Here is a 19,592-nt window from a genome sequence, read left to right as displayed (position 1 = left end):
TTTGACCTGGACCAGAAACAATCTGGCAACCATCCCAGCAGTGTGGAGCTGACTGTGCATGGGTAAGTACAATGCATTTTCTTATAAAGCATTTACACAGTCTTATCATAAAAATTATGTATACAGTATATGAAGCATGAGCTCACAGACCTTTGACCAGAAACATTTTTTAGAGCAACAGAGCTTTGCTTCAGATGAGCCCTTTAGGGGTGTCATGCTTTCGTCTTGCACTGGATCAGGATCCTAATCCGTTGTCTTACAGGTGTGGCGACCGGAGACTTTCTAATGAGGGAGTTTTTGATCTCACATTTTGTTTGGAGCATCGGGTGCAAAAGCTGCCATCGCATCGGGTTTGATGGTCTCTGTCTCGAGGTTCATACTTGCCATGGCACTGGAAAACTTAATTTGTTTAATTGGCCGTTAAAATTAGTTGTTGAGAAAGTTGAAGCCAAACTTTACTGACATCACACCCCTCTCTGAAGATAATAAAGTTGTCACTGCAAATCTCCTTTATTCTCTGCGACTTTCTTTCTCTCTCCAATCAGCAGTTTCACCCCACATTGAATCGGAAAGAAACCGTACTACGGTGGCAAAGATGTGTTTTTGTTGCTAGCACCACTTATGAAATATGACAGGGAGGCTTACTGCAGAAAGAGTTATGATTTATATAACCATTCGCCTGGTGTCTGGATTCAATATAGGCTATTGTTATATGCCACCGTTTCCATTTAAAATGGTTTTTGTTTTCTTTTTATTATTTTTCTATCAAACATGATGAATTTTCCCCTCGGAGATGATGAATTGTTTGCTGTTTGCTGCTTCTGAAGAGCGTATGGGTATGAATTATTCCTTGGAGAGAGAGTATTTTGGTAGTTTGGTGTGGATTTGTTTGCACTCTCATTACTATAAGACCGTCCAGTAATCCTCCGTAAATATCTTGTTTTGATCCTGCTCGGTCTTTCTTCCGATCTACTTTGTCTTCATAGTTTGACGTTCCTAAGACAAGCATCACTTATTTCTTGTTCTTATGGTAAGGGATTTGACTAATCCCATCATTATTCCATTTCTATGCGTAATTTGTCCCACAATGTTTGTGCTACTGACATTAAAGATACTTCAAATGCATTGCTAGTATTCTTCTAAGCAATGTCGACATGGGAGTTTAGTCTTTGGATAGCAAAACTAGAGAAAATGCTCACAATGATGGTGCATAACTAGAGTCCTGAATATCATAGACACTACAGAGTTTCAATTGACCAATAAGCAACCACCAAAGCACCCGGGACAGCTTATACCTTCATCCAGGAGGACTGGGGGATCCACTTTATTTCAGTCTGAAAATTTAAAACTGATCAATTGGGTTTAGTGTCAAGACCATGAGTTCTAATCCGACAGAAGGATGAAATGATCTACGGCAGCTGATAACGCTGATATGTTTTGTGGTCTGTAAGGGAGACTAAAGTGGCTGCAGTCGTCCTCTCGGCTCATCCCGGTATCGGTGTGTGTATCATCCTTCAGCGCTGTCTGAGTCGAGCCTGCAAACCTGATGATAGCAGGCTTCCTGTACAGCTGCCAACACACTCTCGCTCCCTGGCTCAGCTTCAGCCCGCCATTTAAGCCCTGTAATAGATACCAGGTAAGTGTAATGCTGTTTTTTCTCCTTTAATAAGGGTCCTACAGTCAGCCAAGAAGATAAGATTAGGAGACAAAATTGCAGTCTTGTAAGAGAGTGTCAAGTCTCTTCCTACAGTATGCAAAACTTGAGAATTGATCAGTGAGCATCATCATGTAGTCAAGTAATAAATAAAATACATGCTGTAAAAATGGTACAGTAGCTTCTCTTTCATAAAGGAAAAGTATAGTACTTAAAATATAAATAAATAAATATAATAATATTTTTTTTTATTATTGTTTGTGAAGTGTATATATATATATATATATATGTGTGTGTGTGTGTGTGTGTGTGTGTGTGTGTGTGTGCTAACTATATATGTTTTCTTTCTGAAGTTGCAGAAAAAGCCACTTTAGATAAACAATAAGTTATGTCTTCCATGGTGGTTCTGGCATGTCTGCAAGTATGTTTTACTGTAAATGATTTTCTTTTACAGTGCACTGAAGCAGCTCTATTACAAGACCATAAGCAAGCCTGGTTTTACGTGAGTCATGTGGCATAACCTCAGAGCTGTAAAAGAGTTGCACTTGGAGGTTTGTCTTATTATACTTTAGCACATGGATTGCTGAATGTAAGTTCTGGCTGCATATAAAAATAGTTCATCTGAAGCCATACGATAGCTTGAACAGCTTTGAGGCCTGATCTTTAGGTTGTGGGATGTTTAGCATGAGCTTGAGATTTTGTTGTTGTTGTTTTAGCAATTAGCTGGTTGAAGGAAGAGCAATAGCACTTTTTTTCCTTGTCATCTGGTACTAGGTTCTCGGCTGCACTCCAAATGGCTTTTGGAACGAGGTTGTACAGTATGTGAATAAATGAAAGTGAGTTTCTCTTTCCTTTTGTCAGTTGTCATTATGTGTGAGTGTGTCAGATACGAAAGGAGTTACCCTTGAGGAAGCAGTGGAGAACAGACAGCTGGGTTAAATTGTGTGCATGTCAGAAAACGAAAGGGTTTGCAATGATGGCTTTTCTCTGACAGATAGATCCCGATGTACCTTTTTACCAGCACATGTTTACTGAGTTTTTGCTACTGCTGCACTGTGGCACAAACCTTACATGTATTTTTCAGTTGTCTAAGAGGTCTATTATGCAGTCGACTACTTAAAGATGCATTTTAAAGCTCTTCTGAATGTCACTGGTTTGTTAGATAGTGGTTATGATTACTTGCATAAAGTAATAGAGTATATACAGTAGTTCCTTGCACTATTGTAAACTGAGGTTTCAAAAGGGGGGTTTTGCAACAATGTCAAAGAAGAACCACTTTTTTCCACTATAAAGAAACTTTTGATTAAAGGAAAGGTTCTATGGATGTTAAAGGTTCTTCATTGAAAGTTAAGCAAAGCTTTAAAACACCCACAATACCCTAGTACTTTTTATTTTATTTTTATTGTGATTTTTTTGGTTCTTAAAGACTCATTGCTGTTTTGTGATATTGTTTTGCTTGCAGAGACACATTTATTGCATGGTTCAGTCGGGATCTGAGTGTGTCTGAGTCATCCAGAGGAATCTGAGAGGCCATTACTGACCGTCCTCTTCCATTCGCTCTCCACTGCACTTGTCACTAACTGCTGTCATCATGCCACTTTTCTAAGTGATACGATGTTTCTGTCCTTTTGTGCGCAGAATTGAATGGCTTTTACTCAGACTTCTACTGACCCAATATGAGTGTGCATGTGGCCTCAGGTTTAGGCTGCTGGTATTGTGATGCTTATATGAGTTTTAGGCCTTGTTGAGGAACTTATTTAATAAAAAAAAATAATAATTCACCATCAGTTTTTTAAAACATGGAAAACAGAATCCCGGACATTTCTCTAGACTTCTGTGTTCAACAGAACAGAAGAAACAGTGATAAAGGTTTAGAGCTACATGAGGGAGTGTAAATGATGACACCGCTTCATTTTCAGACAAACTGTGCCTGCATGATTGATTGATTGATTGATTGATTGATGCCAACCCTTATCTGTGATACTGTGCATCTACAGTAGCGGTGAGATATTGCTGGTGCTTGTTCGGAGATATGTGTCATTCATCATCTCTCGCTGGTGGACAGCAGGTGATTGATCACAGTAATTCACAGTCGCTGGGTTATTTGAGCTTCATTCCCTAAGAGAGTCACACTTCTGTACCCTATATACTGTATTAATTAGGTTCACAACTGTACTAGACATGCAGTACACCTTGCACGATGTAAGAATGTTTTTAGGGTGAATATGTGTCTCTCTCTCAGTTCCAGGGCCTGCGCCAAGGGGGCGCATTCACGCTGTATTTATCGTGTTTACGCTGTACCGCTTTCCACCGGAAGGTGGCGCTTTAGATTGACACAAAATCTGATCCCCTCTCATTTTACCCACCCAGTTGCTTAGTGAAATGATGCTTTTTGAGTCTGTCATGTCATTAGATTTGGACAGTTAGATCACCCTCATAAAAAAAAACTATTTTTTCTCTTTGTCTTGTTTTTTTTCATAATAATCCATACATGCAGTCCAAACACATACATATACATATAACATATAACTTATTTCAGAAAACAAATCTTGAATGAAAGTGTATTTTGTTCTTTAGTTTTTATCTAAATCTGGTGAAAATGTATGTATGCTTGAATCAACTTTAAATTAGCATTTGGACGTGGCATAATAATTTTTCAATTTAAGATGTTTTTATGAATAAGTTTTTTTTTTAATAATGCAGTTTTGCTTTGCATGAAAGTCTTCTTTCTAGAAAGCAAGACAAGTATAGGCCTTTCAATTCACTGCAGCTATTTCATCAAGGTATTAAAAGAAAAGGACACAAATAAATGGAGAAAATGTTTAGTCTATATTTTAAGATATATAAGGATTACAATTGACAAATGAAATAATCTTGAACGTCTTGCTTATCATGTTTCACAAATCACTGCATTGATTCCATTCACATAACATTTCAGTCAGCTTTCAGATACCTGACCTTGTGGCTCACACTGTTATTTAAACCCCATGCTTAGATCTGGCATCTAGACAAGTATCTAGACAAGGCTGTGCCAGCTTCAATAGCTCGGGTTCTGCACCTGGTCTCACTGTTTTACACGTCAACATTCAACCAGGCTTTCACTGAACAGCAGGACTTAGAGGTGAAACTTTGGACCTAGCAGAACAAAGAAACTAAAGCCATGTCTGAGCTAAATAAGGAGCGTTTCCACATAATCACTGATGTTTTGCAAGGCAATGAAAAGCTGTTGGCTGTTTGCGAATGTACGCCTCTAAGCCCAAGTTTCTGTCCAGCAGGAAACAAATCTTAACAAGTCAGCTCTTGCCCTTCCGCTCAGAGTACTTTGCTCTGTTGTGACATTGCCACAAGCAGAGAAACCTGTTTGACATACCAATGCATTCAAGAGCTTTCAGAAATGAAAGTAACAGATGCAGTGCTCCAAAAAGTAATCCGACATTTTAGTTGCACACATAGATGTCTGATTGTCAAGGCACTACATTGCAGCAAGTGTCACCAGTGCTCAAATGCTGCATGAATGTAGGTGAAGTGTCTAAATACATCGGAGGCCTCTGTATTTTTACAGTTGTATTCCAACAGTGCTAATTGCATTTATATTGATATATTTTATTTATGAATTCACTTTTTCTATTTGCTTTTATTTTTATTATAGATATTGTGCAATCTGCACATAGCATGATTCACGTTTTATATTGTTTAATATTGTTTGCATGTTTAGATTCTGCAGATATAGAAAATGGAGTGACTCGTAATTAATATATTTATTTATTTTATACAATTATTTACAAGGATTTGTATTGTTTGCATGCACGATGCGTGTGCAGAATCTGCGGATATATCATAACATAATAAATGTAATATTTCACCCTGATTTATTATCGTAGCGTGTCTCGTTAAATCAGTGCATTGTGAATTATTTTGCAGTTTGAATTTTCCTGCATGTTACTGTGACACACGGCTGTAATTTAACTCTTATAAACCCATATTACTCTCAAGACTGATCGGATTATGATTCTGTTGACTTGCGTAATTACGCATGGTAATACATGTAGCTACTACGCACGGGCGGGGCGGGGTCGCCTCCAGCTGCGGTGGTCCAAGGGGTTGATGCTGATGGATCCAGCTTGACAGAACAAGGTTATCCGCCAGGAGAGTGTCCGTCCATTTTCTTCACCCGCTTCTCACTCACAGTAGCAGTAGCACCCCGCCCGTTCGCCGCTCGCTCGCGCCACGGAGCGCGTCTCGAGGCAGAGGCGCAGGACGAGTCCAGGTTGCCGCGCCCAACATAACACGGGATGCGACAGACTCCTGCAGCTGGGCTGGGATGCAGAAGCAGGAACACAAATGATGTCGTTTGGAGGAAACATCGTCTTTCTTGCACTTTGCTGAGACGAGAAACGCGAAGAATCTAGAGGAGGAGGTTTTTATTTGCCGCACAACACCGGAGTTGATGGAACAGGAAAAGTCATTTGCATGGATCTAATTAGCCTTTACTGATCATTCGCGTGTTAACTTTTACCTTAATGTGAATCTGGGAAAACCGTGTGTGTTCTTTGCGATGCACCTCATTCGAGTGTTTCTCTAACGTCTTCAGCACACTGAAGCTGTGAAGATGCAGATGCTGCTGCTTTTAAGGACGATCTTTTTCATTGCAGGTTGTCCACACGTTTTGTTGCACGGAGAAAACCGTCATGCACACACCAAAGAACCAGTCACTCTTAGGAGCCTTCGTGATGCCAAACCCAGTGCCACACACCCTGCGAGACATCAAGCCGCAGGTACACCTGCCTTCAACATCAGACAGACTTCAGAAGACAACACTAACTTGCCTGAACATCTGATGCTGCTTTTGGAGAGCGGAGGTAAGCGGTATGGATACAGACATCTCTTGTCGAACAGAACACACACAGTCACGGACAGAGGCACAAAGCTGCATAAGCCCTTGCGGCGACATAAAAGGAAAAAGTTGAATGCTGGGATGCCTGCTACCATGGGAACAGTAAGTGGACACAATAACTCTAAGCCGTATTCAACAAGCAAGCGAGGAAGAAACCACAGACGCAAACGAGGCACAAAGGAACACCACAAGAAAGTGTTTAAGAGCTTGAAAAGGGGCCGGAATAAAAGCGCTGTCCCACTGACACCAGTTGAAACTTATTATAACGCCCTGACATCCTCTTTATCCATGTGGGAACCGATGCCTAAGCCTCTAGCTCTCACCTCCACAGATTTCCCATTCGATCTCACCAGATATGCTGAGTTCCACACCAAACCGATAGACGACCCGTGGGACGCCACGCCAATGACACCTCCATACGCCGAGGATGAGGAGAGCGAAATCTTCCCCAATCCTTTCTACCCCGTCACTAGCGAGACGTACGGGGCGTATGCAATCACCATCATTTCCGTCCTCATTTTCACTGTTGGAATAACAGGGAACATAGCAATAATGTGTGTGGTGTGCCATAACTACTACATGAGGAGCATCTCAAATGCTCTTCTGGCCAACCTGGCCATCTGGGACTTTGCACTGCTCTTGTTTTGCCTGCCACTCGTGGTGTTTCACGAACTCACAAAGACCTGGCTGCTGGGCCAGTTCACCTGTAAAGTCATACCCTATATTGAGGTAATGGATTCCATGTTCAATCACAACAGGTTTTAAAATGTTTGTTTACATATGCTTATGTGGGATAGATGGAAATCATTGCTTTTAATAATGGCGTTTTAGCTTGATTAGAGTGAACCTCAAACACTAACTTAACATTTTGGCACTTAAAAGGATTTCTCACCCAAAAATGCTAATTTTGTCAGTTCATCACCTTCATAAAGATGGCTCAGTATTTGTTGTCCACAAAAAAATATAATAATAATTCTAGGCCCAAATTTAAGATTTGAAATTTTAAATAAAATTCAAACCTTATAAAATAAAATAATGTAATTCAAATTTCATATAAAATACAAACAACAAACCTAAAAAAAAATTAAATGCTTTCTTTCAAATTAAGCATGAACCTTTCTATTGCAAAAATAAATCATTTTTTCTTTTTTTTTTCTTTTTAGTGAAAAATCTTAACTCTAGGCCTAAATATTTTTGCAGTGCACAATGAAAGTAATAGGCTCCAATGTTGACCAACATGTTCTTCAAAATATATTCTTTTGCATTCTTTTACAATGTAATGATTTAGCTTTCCATGCATAAGTTTAGTAGTGATAATGTTTGCTTTTCTTGAGGGTAAGTTAGTGATACATGTCATCGTGGGTAATTCTGTCTCGTTTCGGGAGACGTCAGTGCTCATCCACCCTGCCCTCAGGACACCTGTACTGACAGTGTGCTCTGACCTCTGTCCCACTACCATCACATACTGTATGGTGCAACCATAACCATTTATTACACATGAAATCTGCAGCACCCCGCTGCATCCTGACCTCCTCACCACACCCAGTTTCAGTAGAGCTCACTTTACACCATCCAAACCCCACGCTTCTTTAGTGTCAAATAATTGTGGACTCGTTGTATGGCTGGAAACCTGTCCTGGTGAACCTCACCAAAAACATATATACAGATCATATTGCACCCTAAAATCAAATAGGGTAGAAAATTTTACATTGCATTAAGTAAAATCACATGCTTTAATTTTATTTTGATTTATCTATTTTTTAAGAATAGGTAATTTTTATTCTTGTTTTTTCTCATTAGATGTTTTGTTAAAGTAATACTGAAATAGATTTTTTTTTCATTTATTAATGCATTGATTTAATGAGAAGCTCACTCAACAAATGAAATTGTAATGCACAATATGGCATCAATGGAGGCATCAGTCTAAGTTATAGAAGCACAACAATACCAAATGCATTGCATTTATTGCTCCCCTTACAACAAACAGTTTCATATACATAAAAGTTACAAAAGCTGTTGCTGGAGTGGTACCTTTTAAAAGGTGCATGTTAGTACCTTAAAATGCATATTAGTACCTTTTAAAGGGATACTGGTCCAGTGGCAGCTTTTGTACCTGTTTTCTGAGCGTGTAGACTTCATCCTTCTTCTATTCAAGCAGATAGGAGCTGTGCTTGTATACACATAAAATAGTATCCCAGGGGCGTTACGAAGATGGCCTAGACTGCCTTTCCTTGAAGAGGCTTTGGTGAGATTCACCCATTTGTTTGCCTTAGAGAAGTAGAAGGTGAAAGGTGTGAGGGGTGTGAAGAATGGGTTTTGGATGGAAGGCCTTTTCTGCACACAGCGTGCCTGCTGTGATTGTATGGGACAGGCAGAGAGAGCCAGGACAATGGTGAAGCTGAATGAAACTAGTCACTGTGCATGTGCCCGTCCCTCCAGCTGCAGCTCGCCTATGAATGCTGATCTGCAGCGGCTTCATGCAAGCTAAGTGGCGAGTGAACTCCGTCTTAATGGCAAAGTGCTCCACAGGGAGAAAACGCCTTCATTACTCACACATGCATGCAAAACATTGTGCGTGATAGTTCATGTGAGCTAGAAGTCTGCTATCTGGGAGAGGGTCTTGTTGCTGCTTTTGTTCAAACCTGTCACTTTTCACATTTAACGTCCCGTGACTTGTTGTCTGCTGCAGAGGGCTTCCGTTCAAGGGTGGAGAAATATATTATGGAGTTCAGTGAACGCCAGTTGAACTTGTCTGATCATTGGGTTTGTTTTATCAGAGGTCTGACATTCCTCACTGTGGTAAGTCAAGCAAATCTGGGGGCAGCGTGTGGGTGCAGTGTTTTAATTTGACTTGTGTTTTACTGGTCTTTAGCTTTCTGGAAATTGCATCGGTCAAAACGCAGACATTTGCATGAAGACCTTGTTTCATTTGAGCAAACATTCTGCAGAGGTGTATCTGATGGCTTTTGGCTTCCTAGCATCATCATAGCAACATATTAAAAATGTTTAGGAACTGAATAACAACCTTAGCATCATGATGGTGAATCTTGATCAAGTAAACACCACTTAAATTATTTACAGAAATTTTATTTTATTTTATTTTATTCCCCATCCATTCTCTAAACTGCTTGTCGTTTTGTAAGGTCATAGGTGTTTTTTATTTTATTTTATTCTTTAAAACTTGTCCTTTTGTAGGGTTGTGGGTATTTATTTATATTGATTTTATTTTATTAAACAAACCACTTATCCTAGGATTATTGGATCATATATATATATATATATATATATATATGATAATTTTATTATTTAATTTTTTGTATCCAATCTCTAAACCGCTTTTCTTATGTAGGGTTGCTGGTATTTTTATTTCATTTTATTGTTTGGCTTGGTTTTTGTTTTATTTTTGTTGGCTTTCTCTTCTATGATTAATCCATTTTGTGATTATGTTTTTGATCCAGGCTGTTAACTCCCCTTTAATGGTCTGATTTTATGTAGCTGAATATGTATTTGTTTCATTCTGTGCTCTTCACATAGAACAACATTCCTGTAATAGCTTTTGCTTCTAGCTCGCTCATGCCTCAGTGCATCTCATTTGTCAATAAGTACGAATTATTGCTGTCCCTGCTGACCGGTAGCCCTACAATGGCCTGCAGTCACCCTGTCTAAAAGCAGCCGTTAAACCAGATTAATAACCAGCTCCTCCATCGTTCTGAAGAGCTTCTTAATCAGAGAACTAATGAGGCGTTAAGAAAGACCATCGCAGCCAATGCTATCATCACCTGCTGCTAGGAAACCTGTAAGCTAGAACATGCCTCCAAACGCATGTGAATGTCAGATCAGACTGAGAGAGATGAGGGTCATGGTCTGGACTGTTTGCCAGAGCGTGAGGTGTGTGGAGACCACAGAGACCTTAGATTTGATTACTGTGAAAATCTGCTTCAAACCACATCAGTCATGCAGCCTGTGGTCTGGACGCTGTACATTTGTTTCCTTTGTCTTTCTAAACATTTAGAAGTTTTCTACCTCTCAACATTTGTGATAATTATTTTATACATGTATGCAGTTGATGATGAACTGATGGAAGTAATATAGCACCATTACAGCATCTTATTGGACACAATGCATCTATAATGGATTCTGAACAGTCTGCTTTTTGTCGAAATGATGAAGGGTCTCACAGATCTGGTTTTGGAGATGAAGGATGTAGGCTAGTTTTCATTGAGCCAGCGATGCACAACAGCACGAAAGACGTTCCACTAATCGTCTCCTCCTTGATGCTGATGTGTCTGATTGCTCTGTAATTATGATAATGAAGACAAACACTTAGTTGGCTCTTTCAATTGGGTTTGTATCATCCTCTGGGACGCAGCTGCTCAAACGTGGCCAAGAAGCTCTCCAGTTGTCTACCATTCATTGCATTTGTTTCTTTTGTGTCGCCTTGGCAAATACTATTTCATATCTCCCAATTTATTGTGGCAAAAGTCAGGCAAAATGTCCCGTTGCGCAGAGGGAAGGGTGCGTTGGGAGTGTTTTCGGGCCCCGCTCTGTTCGGGCCTGCCTGAAGTTGACTGACTGTCACGATAATGCAGCAGATAAAGTCTGTAAAAGCCAGAGCTGTTTGTTTCTAGTCTGGCAGACCTGCTGCGATGTGCTGAACAATTAGAGTGTTTTCAGCTATAGGATTGGGTTCAGCCAGATGCCAGTTGTAATTCAGACTTTCTTGTCAAGCGGTTTGTTTACGCCACTGGCCTTACACCATTTACACTAGACTCCTACTGACAGATAACACCGTTCTCAAAGATATCACAGACAGGGTTGTCATTTTGTAACATTTTTTCAGATGATACCAATACCAGTCAAAGTTTGAGAGGAATGCTTTACTTTTTTTATTTAAAGTTAAAATCCAGTCAAAACTGGATATTACATTCACTGGATTTTGGATTATTTATATGTAAATGACAAAATCCATAAATAAATAATTATAAATAATCTTTAAAATATATATATATATATATAATATATATATATATATATATATATATATTTATTATTATTATTATTATTATTACAGTTTTTATTATGTTATTTAATTTTTCTTTTTTATGTTCATATTTTGTTCAGGCTAATTTTTTTTTGTTTTTCAGTTTTTTTTAAGTAACTGCCAAAGTTATTTAAATGCATAATTTAACTTAAAAATTTTAATTTTCATTTATTTAATTTTCATTTTAATACATAATGAATTTAATGAACAAGTTTGATATTCTATAATAATTTTATATCAGACAGAAGTGGAACATGCAGGATTCCCACACCTTTTAATGAATGAATTGCAAATATATACACATTTACAGTATTTTTGGTAAAAATGTATATATATTTAAAAGTTATAAATTGAAATATTAAATTTGATAAAATTATATTATAAAAATTATATTCATGATTTTCCCCCCGCAATTTTCCATGGCAGTTTTTCCATGTTTCAAAGATCTTTACAGTTTTTTTTTTTTTTTTTTTCATATTTTTATTTATTTTTATAATTTTGTCCAGCATCAACTTGGTAGTGAAGTATCAGTACTTTTCCTATCTTTTTTATGAAACCGTGTTTTGTGTTTGTATTTGTCCAGGTGGCGTCTCTGGGTGTGACCACCTTCACCCTCTGTGCGCTCTGCATCGACCGTTTCCGTGCCGCGTCCAACGTCCAGATGTACTACGAGATGATCGAGAACTGCACCTCCACCGCCGCCAAGCTGGCCGTCATCTGGATCGGTGCCTTACTCCTCGCCCTCCCCGAGCTCCTGATCCGCCAGCTGGTGTCTGAAAACGGCGACGGCACGCTAGACGACCCGGCGTCTGAACGCTGCCTGATTCGCATCTCCACTTCCCTCCCCGACACGCTGTACGTCCTGGGCCTGACCTATGAAGGTGCGCGTCTCTGGTGGTGCTTCGGCTGCTACTTCTGCCTGCCGACGCTCTTCACCATCGGCTGCTCGGTGGCGACCGCTCGACGCATCCGTCGCGCCGAACGCGGCTGTGCTAGAGGCAACAAGAAGCAAATCCGCTTGGAAAGCCAAATGAACTGCACCGTGGTCGCGCTGGCGATCGTATACGGTGCATGCGTGGTTCCCGACAACGTGTGCAATATTGTTTCAGCGTACATGGCGGCCGGGGTCCCGCAGAGCACCATGGCACTGTTGCATCTGCTCAGTCAGCTGCTGTTGTTCCTGCGCGCGACAGTCACACCGGTGCTTCTTCTGTGCCTCTGCAGACCCTTCGGTCGAGCCTTTCTGGAGTGCTGCTGCTGCTGCTGTGCAGAGGCGTGTGGGATCGCAGCCCACTCTTCGGCCACAGCCAGCGACGACAACGAGCACGAGTGCACGACAGAACTGGAGCTGTCGCCGTTCAGCACTATACGCCGAGAGATGTCCAGCTACACAGCTACTGGATCCCACTGCTGAGTGAACGTCTGTGGATTCGAGTGCCAACTGTACTGTACTGTACTTACTGTGTAAATACTTTGACCTCGACCGGTATGTTGCTCTTTTAAAGAAGATAATGTAGACTGAAAATGGTCTAAGTACTTTTTTTCGTTTAATTGTCCTTAATATATATAAATATATACTGTACTGTATATATACACTGAACTAGTGACTGCTTTAATTTTGCAGTTTTTTTGCACTGCCAAACACTTTAGATTTCTCTTCAATCTGTTTTTTCGCACTTGCATCGCGTCTACACTGGAGGCAAACGACATTGCTTTACTCCGCTTTAAACTGAGTCTGTCAAACCTGATCTCACGGCAATTCGTACATATTTTACAAGGTGGCTTATTCGTACGAATTCGTGCGACCACACTCGTACAATTTCATACGATTTTTGCCAAATCGCACGTATTTTACGAGTTGCACAATTCGCATGAATTTGTACAAATGACCTACACCTAACCCCTCCCCTAAACCTAACCGTTAGACAAATCGTATAAAATCGTACGAGTGAGGTAGTACAAATTCGTACGATTAAGCCACCTCGTAAAATACGTATAAATTGGTCGTGAGATAGCGTTGGTCTGTCTGCACTGGAAGTGGAACTGGAAATTGACTTTACATAGGTTTTATTTATTTTATTCAAGTAACTTCCAAACTTTATTTAAATATTTGAATGAATTAATAAATTAATTAATTTTATCGCAAAAAAAAAAATCATATTTGATATTGTTAATAAAATAATTGTATTGAATACAGAAATGGAAAATACAGGCTTCCCACCTTTTTCTGTTATTTTTCAGTGATGTTTCAAAGAATTTATAATCAATTTGAAATATTTAAAAATCCATTTATTATTATTTTTTTACAAATTTTATTTTATTTTTTCTTATTTATTATGTTCTTTATTAGTTTTAATTTAGTGTATTTTTCATTTAATATTACACTATTTCTAATTTAATTTAATGAATAAAGTATACTGCCAAAAGATTATTTATATCAACAACGAATGAATGAAATGTGTAGCAAAAATATAAACATATTTGATATTGTTAATAAAACATTTTGGAAAATAGTGGAATAGTGGAAAATACAGGCTTTCCACACAGTTTGACTAATAAATTGCAAATATTTTTCAATGGAATTAAAAATCATTTTAACAAGTTTTTGATAAAAATCATTTTTTTAACTCTAAAATATTTTTTATTAAAATGATCATAAATTACTATTACAAGCTACACATCTAAAATAGCTTAGAAAATTACTTGAAATGTTTACCAATGGATTTTTGTTGAAAATAAAAAGTAATAAGATAAAATACAAATTATGAAAAAAAAAGTTACAATAAAATAATTTAGATTTATTTATATATATTGACATTTTTTTAAATTAAATAATTATATTTGATTTTAAAAGTTCCATGATTTCCAATTACTACTTCTATGTTGTTGTTTTTTTTCATTTCCCTGACTTTTTCAGGCTTGAAAATCACTGTTACAGGTTTCCATGATCGTGTTAACACTGAAAATAAAGACTAACTGAACTAAAGTCACACCACATCGCTCCAACGCACACAGATCACGTGATCTAAAGAGATGTGTCTAGTTTTTAGAGTGTGTCGACTCGATCGCGTCCAGTGTAGACACGGTGTTACCGTCACAGTGTGTTTCTGCATTTCTTGAAAGTAACATTTCTCTAATGTTTCTAAATGGCTGTGTGTTGCGTGCCGTGACCTTTCTCTTGATGAAGGTGATTCTTGTGAATCGTTCTTGAAGTCTGTAGAGCATCTGTGTGTGTCTTATACCTGTCAACACTCACACGATGCTCATCAGTTAATGGTTTCTAAACGTTTTTATATAACCGAAACGAAATGTCTCTTTAATAAACAACACGTTTGCTAGAAGAACGGCAAACTGATAAATAAAAGTGCCTGTGTGGTTGTGTGCATTTCTTGTGTAGCGTGCATGTGCTAATCATAAACTGTCTTTTGTGTGTTCAGAAAGATAATTCTGAATTCAAATAGTGTTTTGCTCGACTAAAGTCTCCAACAAAGATTTCCAATGTTGTTCTAAGCTGTCACCCTGCATTATTCAAGGCCAGCAGCTCACATCCGTCCCGGGATGTGTCTAAGGAATTGTTTATCCACATAAAAGCATGAGCTGTCAGGATTCACACAGAACAGGCCCAGATGAGATCTTACTCCAAACATGGCGGACTCCCCTGCCACAAGCTGCATGAGGTGCTTTTTTGTGTTTCAAACGCTTCTGGCATACTTGAGGTGTCAGAAACGGAGCAATCTGTTATTTTTGGGACACTTATAGTGACAGACAGGAACATTTGTTTTTGGGCAATTTACATATGAAAATGTTTCAGCAGAAACACCATGCTTTGATTTGTCGCGGCGTAATCAGACTCCCAAAATTTGTCACCTATTCGTGTTTTATCTCAATCCATGCATGTGGGAAAAAATCATTCTGGAAAGCTTTGAATCTTTGCTAAAATGGGCAAATCTCACACAAAAAATATATATATATATATATTTTGCATTGCACTGTGATATCATTTATGGCCATTGCGCATTTTCCAATTTCTTATTATTTTAATGTGGCCATACTTTGGTTTTGGTTTGTTTTATTCCAGTTCTTATTAGTGATTTTCATTACTGCATTACTGTACAAAATAATGCAAAACAATGATCCTTTAATTTAATTCATCCTAAATTTGCATAAATCAGCATAAAAACTAATTTGCCATTGAACCAAACAAAAGTGACATAGAAACACATTTTCAGAATTTTTAAGTAAATTTAGCAATTAATCATTTTTTTTATATATATATATATTTTAATGGAATTTTTACAATTACGATTTCCTACACTTCCTCACATGTCATTGGTTGAACAAACAAATAATCTCACAGTGTTTCTGTGTCCGTCTGATCAAGATGCTCAGATAAAGTTTATTTATTTAGCTTTTCATCAACTTTAAAATACTTTAAGCTTCATTTTAATGATACAAAACATCACATATTTCTTTTTAAAATATGACTAATATGACATTTCCCTGTGACATAAGACAATATTTTCAAAGAAAATAATTGGTAAAACTTGGACTTACTGTAGATATTTTTATTTCAAGTGACTGCCAAACATTATTTTAAATATGCAATGAATTAATTAAATTCCTAGCAAAAATATATGAACATCTTTTTTCTTTTAAGAAATAAGTTGAAAAACACAAAAACAGTTTCCCACACCTTTTGATGAACTAATAAAATATATTTTAATGGCTTTTGAACTCTCATTGCTTTTTTATAAAAATGATTAGATTGTATCAGATATTATGCACTTAAATAACTTGTCAGTTACTTATGGAAAAATAACTTTAAATAAATACATTTAAATACATTTTTTTTTTTTTATAAAACTCAAACTTATTAATACAAAACAAAATTATTAAATTGCTCAATTTATTTTAATGAGTTATATTATTGTAAATCCAAGTTGTTTTAAAGTGAAAATAAATGTTTAAAATAGCTTAATATAAATTATTAAAAAATTGGTTTATTAAACAAAATAACTAAAAAAATTAAACATGTATTTATATAAACAAAAACAAAAAACGATTTAAAATTAAAAGTTAGGAATCTTTTTTACCAATTTTGCAAAAAAAAAAAAACACAAATAATGATAAAATGCAGACTCTTTTCATAGATGCTCTTTGTTCTGTGGCAGATTTCTGTGCTCGTGTCTTCTTGTCAGATGAATCGAGGCTGTTTTGTCACGTCTTGTCCAGGGCAGAGAGACTGATCTGCCATACTTGGCTGGTAATTGTGGAGGAGCAGCATGACGTCTGTCATTACAGTGTCTCAATCAAACCCTGCTGCGGCCGATGGCTATTAGAAAACCCTGTTATCCTGAATCCCTGCTCTCCTTTCAGATGCTCCAGTAATAACAGCAGAGCTAAAGCGAGTTCTGAAGCTCTGGAGCTGTGGAGGTGATGTCGTTTTCTTCCAGGGCTCCTTATGGCTTTATTCCAGCCCTGTCTGTGAGGAACAGGTGTGTTTTGTCTCTTTTAATGAGGCTAGTTTTTGAGAAACTGCCAGGAATAACTCGCCCCCAGACCTTGTTAGGTTGCAGTGCATGTCTGCAGAAGTGCGTTCACGGTAATGCTTTCGTTCTGTAGTGTGGAGGTTTGATGGGTCTGAGAGCACAGGAGACTTACTCCGGCAGAAACACAGCTGTTCTCTTCCCATCACTGTCAGGATATGATGTAGAGAACCACTTCCCTTATTATGAATGCACAACTGTAGATGTTTGTAAGTGAAATATTTAAATGAATATAAATGCATGTTTTCACTTACATTTGGCAGATGTATTTAGTATGTGTGTTCAAAATACCTCCCTTTTGCATTTAATACAAAAAGTGTTTAAAGCAGAGGGAAAAAGTTAGAATATAGACACAATATTTAAACACTCTGTGTAATATGAAATTATTTTGAATGAGCTTTATTTAATATTTTCAGTTGTGTTATTTTTTTTTTCTTTTTATTTTTTTTTATTTATTTTTTTTACAATTTTAGTATTTTATTTCTTAATTTTGTAACCTTCAGTTAGCTGCCAAGGCACCATTCCTCATTTCCATTAAGGATTTTTTTTTCTTATAAAGTTAGTTTATTTCAGCTTTATTTATTTTATTATTATTATTTATTTTTTTTTTTTTTTTTTGTAGTCTTATATAATAACAATTCAATGTCTATAACAGTTGTTTGACCACTAAAAGAACATTTTATATCTAAAATAAATTTTATATGCAATAATTAATATAAACACTTTAACTGCACATTTCTGCTTTCAACACATCCCAAATGTCTTATTGTATTATTTATATAGTCTACCAAATAGTATTATTTATCTGCTATTATAGAATTTATTAATATTTTGAATTAGCTTTTATTTAATATTTCCAATTTTCCAAAGTAATTTTGTTATGTGCTTGTGTTATTTTACTAGGTTTTAAGAATTTTGAATATTGTATGTAGCTTAAATTACTTTTTTATTTTTAGTAACTTTAGTTCTTCAACTGTAGCGCTGTAACACTGTAACATCTTTACCATAAACGTTATTTTATTTTCAAACCATAGAATGTCATTTTTAGAATATTGCTTTAATCAAGGAAATCAGATTGTGTTATAGGTCGTCTTTCATTGGACATAAAGTTCCAAGATTCATTCATACATTTTTATCGACATATTCAAAGCCAGTTTTCACCAGTGTCCAGCTTCACAGTGAGAAAATGCATAATTCAGCAGCACAAATGAATAATTGTTGAAGTGAAAGAAATAGCGGTGATGAATATTTGACTGATTCCTCGGCATGTGGATCCGTGTGGAGGAGGGAGCCAGTTTTCCCAAGTTTATTTATAAGAGCTCAAACAGGATCTGATCCAGTGAATCGAAACCTCCACAAAATCTGAAACTTCTGCTACAGATGTATGCCACATTATTATTATTATTATTATTTCTTTATTTATTGTTTTTTCTGTAGTCTTATTTAAATGATTTTTCTGTTCTCATGTCATATGCATGTTTTATTAAATTAGGAATTGTTAAATATTTTATACATGTGTATTATATTTCACCCGCAACATTTTTCAAAATTTTCTCTCTTTAATTGCTTTAAGATAAAAAAACAAAGATTAATTAATGACCAGTTTATCCACCGCCGTACTGAAATGTGTCTTGTTCAGTTTTTGTCGTGGTGACCCTATGAAAGTCCTCCTGAGGGAACGAGTGGCTCTTCTTCATTTCTGGGTCAGTGCTGGAACTGAACGCTTGAGTGCGGTTTCGGTGCATCACGGTTTCTTCTGGAATGGGTGGAATTAAAAAAAATGCTGTAGTCGTCCTTCAAGAGTCATTTTTCTCCTCCATGGCTCATCTAGGTTAATGAGGATGTTGGTTGACGGTTGGTCTACTTCATGTTACTCCTTCTCTCTTCACATATTCCATTTATCAGTTCTTTCTGATTACCGTTTCCCTGTTATTGTAAGAGTGGCTCATTCCCATTGAACTCTAAACATGGTTTTTGACACAATTCAGCCAACACCTTGCTCTCATGGCGAGAGATACGGATGAAAGAGACAGTAGAGAAAGAGACGACGCTTGTTCTTTTGCCAAGTCCATTTTATATGTTCAAAACAACTTATAATGGATTTGTTTCTTATAAACACATAGCTTTTCGTTTCACAAGACGTTAGCTGATGGACTGGAGTGATGTGGATGTTTTTATCAGCTGTTTGGACTCTCATTCTGACGGCACCCATTCACTACAGAGGATCCAGTGATGAGCAAGTGATGCAGTGCTACATTTCTCACCATCTGATGTAGAAACAAACTCATCTACATCTTGGATGGGCATGAGGAGGAGTGCATTTTAAGCAAATCTTCATTTTTCAGTCATTAAAGCAATATGAAAGCTTTTTTTTTTGTTGCATCCAGTCAGACATCTGTGGCTTGATTATGTGACGTTCAGAATACCCCGATGGCTATTCTTGTCTTTGGCTCGTAG

At 37.2% G+C, this 19,592-nt stretch overlaps 1 protein-coding gene across 1 annotated transcript; it reads left to right on the top strand.

The window, feature by feature from the left end:
- The first annotated feature begins 5,538 nt into the window (after positions 1–5,538).
- LOC113087830 (prosaposin receptor GPR37-like) lies at positions 5,539–13,414 on the top strand. The gene is made up of 2 exons (XM_026255660.1): positions 5,539–7,277; positions 12,173–13,414. Exons 1-2 carry the CDS (start codon positions 6,264–6,266, stop codon positions 13,001–13,003), a joined length of 1,845 nt encoding a protein of 614 aa, XP_026111445.1. The 5' UTR covers positions 5,539–6,263; the 3' UTR covers positions 13,004–13,414.
- Positions 13,415–19,592: the final 6,178 nt, after the last annotated feature.

Source organism: Carassius auratus, unplaced genomic scaffold (genome assembly GCF_003368295.1).
Source record: "Carassius auratus strain Wakin unplaced genomic scaffold, ASM336829v1 scaf_tig00045365, whole genome shotgun sequence".
Taxonomy (NCBI): Eukaryota; Metazoa; Chordata; class Actinopteri; order Cypriniformes; family Cyprinidae; genus Carassius; species Carassius auratus.
The sequence above is the reverse complement of the archived record's forward strand: the minus strand, read 5'-3'. Positions and strand labels throughout refer to the sequence as shown.